The sequence below is a fragment of the Neltuma alba genome, unplaced genomic scaffold, assembly GCF_004799145.2.
Source record: "Neltuma alba isolate B1F8T4 unplaced genomic scaffold, ASM479914v2 tig00010229_pilon, whole genome shotgun sequence".
In the NCBI taxonomy this organism is placed as follows: Eukaryota; Viridiplantae; Streptophyta; class Magnoliopsida; order Fabales; family Fabaceae; genus Neltuma; species Neltuma alba.
In genome coordinates this window covers 741,963-744,395 of record NW_021635161.1, presented here as the reverse complement: position 1 = coordinate 744,395, position 2,433 = coordinate 741,963, and the positions used below count along the sequence as shown (strand labels likewise).

The window sequence follows — 2,433 nt, the reverse complement described above, 5'->3', positions numbered from 1 at the left end:
TGATGGAAGTTAATATCTTTTCTCATATTTAGCGTTCTCTATAAGTCATATATACAAATTGGAAGAAAAAAATTGTGACGCGTGAAAATTCTCATAATCAAGCTGATTTACGCAACAAGAAAATATACTTCGCGGATGAAAAACACACAGTGACATTAAGCTGAATAGGGCAGGGAAGAAGAGCTCGAAAACCATCAAGTTCGAGCCTGATTTAATTTGGAAGCTTCGAGATCTGCAGCTTTCTGAAGGAAACCCTGGTTATCGTCTTCGAGAACCATCTGAATCGGAAAAGAGCCAAGACCATCGGCGATGGCGAGCAGGATCTTCTTCATCTCCGACTTGAACTCGCTCTTGTCTACGGTGCCGCTGCCGTCGACGTCGAACTTCTCGAAGATGGAGTTGTAGAGCTTGGTGAGCTCGTCCGGCGGAGTGGCAACGTCGATCCCGAAATGCGTCTCGATGAGCCTCATGGACTCGAACGCCTTCCGGAGCTCCCCTCGCGACAAAACGCCGTCGTTGTTGAGATCCAGTGTCCCGAACTGCTCCTCCACGCTCTTGTTGAACTGTTCTTCATTTCTCACGAAGTCCCTTACCGTCGTGCCGTCGATTATCACCACCCCCATGTCTCTCTCGCTCGCTCGCTCTGTACTTAGCGGTGTGACTGTGTGAGAAAGAGATTGACCGGAGAGATCAAGATAAAGACGTTGGGGGTGCAAGTTGAAATTACGAAAATACCAGGGGGATATTTTCACGAATCGGTGAATCTAAGCCACTGGTTTTTACAGCAATCTGTGAGTTTGAGAATGGAGATGCTTCAAGCTGCATATCTGTGGGTTATACTGATGAATTGAAATATTGATATTGATGGATCATAATTATTTATTGGGAAAATGACATAAAAAATTAAAAATTGTAATATTTTAATTAAGGTATCTAAGAAGTCAAAATTCAGAAGAGAAAATGACGCTTGGTCTGGTATTTTAAAAATATAGTTAAACGATTAAAATGTCTTTTTATCATTTTTTCTCAAAAAAATTATTAAATTTGTCATTATCAAAATATTTATTATTATTATTTATTTAATACTTGTTATTACCAATTCATAACTTATTAATGAATAACTTATCATGTTAGTACATCTTTTGCCATTTGCTATTTAACATTGGTAGTTGGCCGTTCACAATTTGTTAATAAACTTTTTAATACAAAGATATTTTTGTAATTTAACTATATTTATAAAATATCAAATTAGACATCACTTCTTTTTTTTTTTGAGATTTTGACTTCTTTTTAATGTCTAAATTAGAATATTGTAATTTTTAATTTTTTTTAATATTATTTTTTCTTATTTATTTGGTTATGTACTTAAAAAAGAGAATAATAAAGGAAGGAATATATAATTGGATTAGATATGCGCACGCACGTGAAGTGGAATTCAGGGTCTATGCAGTGCATGGAGCTTGGCTCTTTAAAAGGAAGGTTCAGATCCTTGGAGATAACCCCACCTGTGTCAGGCTGATGTTGGGATAATATGAATAATAATTTTTAAAATTTTAGATAACGTAGTATGTGATGTGTGAAGACCCGCTTACCTAATTTCTTAATTAATTAATTAATATTTTGTTTTTTCTTTTACACAAAAAAATTATTGGGTGAAAATAATGCAAACTTATTACTATAAATAAGAACGGGAATTTCTCTTCTATTTTTTCTTAAAAATGTAAAAATATCCTATGTTAGACAAACTGAGTTTTTTTTTTCATCCGTGAATTTTTTAAAGAAAAAATTCATACAAAAGAACGTAACACGTGCATTACGTACATTTTATAATTATGTGCTTGCATTATACGCATCCGATTCTTAATATAGGATATAATTAGATGGTTGATCTTGATTTTAAATATAGGACCTATTTATTATATTTACTACTGCTTTTCTAAATTATCTTTATTAAATAATTAAATACTACAATAATACTTATTACTCATTAATAATACACCTATATATTTTATAAAGTGAGTGAATACTTATAACTTATTAATTCCACACATATATCAATTCTATTTTTTTTTATATTTTTAATAAAATAATTTAAAACATTTTTTGAAATGTCAGTTTTTATAGAAATTTTAACTAAGGGTATTTTGAGAAACATATGCCATATTTATGATTATTACTTAATTAATTTTTTTAATTTAATCAAAGTAGTTAAATAGGTTTTATATTGAGAATCAGAAGAGTATTTATTATTTCTTTTTTTTTTTCGGTGACAAAAGAGTGAGTAACAACTACGTGTCCGATCCTCTAATGAATACTATTCCTGCAGCGTCTTCGTGGAGGATGTCAAGAATATCTCTCGACGGTGACTCCCACAGCACCCAACTTTCTTCCAGGTAAGCGCTTTTCTTCGCTAATTTATCGGCACATCTGTTG

General features: G+C 32.5%; 1 protein-coding gene across 1 annotated transcript; it reads right to left on the bottom strand.

Moving 5' to 3' along the window:
* LOC114755009 (uncharacterized) lies at window positions 1-729 on the bottom strand. The gene has a single exon (XM_028943880.1). The coding sequence runs from the start codon at window positions 621-623 to the stop codon at window positions 195-197; it is 429 nt and encodes a 142-aa protein (XP_028799713.1). The 5' UTR covers window positions 624-729; the 3' UTR covers window positions 1-194.
* Window positions 730-2,433: the final 1,704 nt, after the last annotated feature.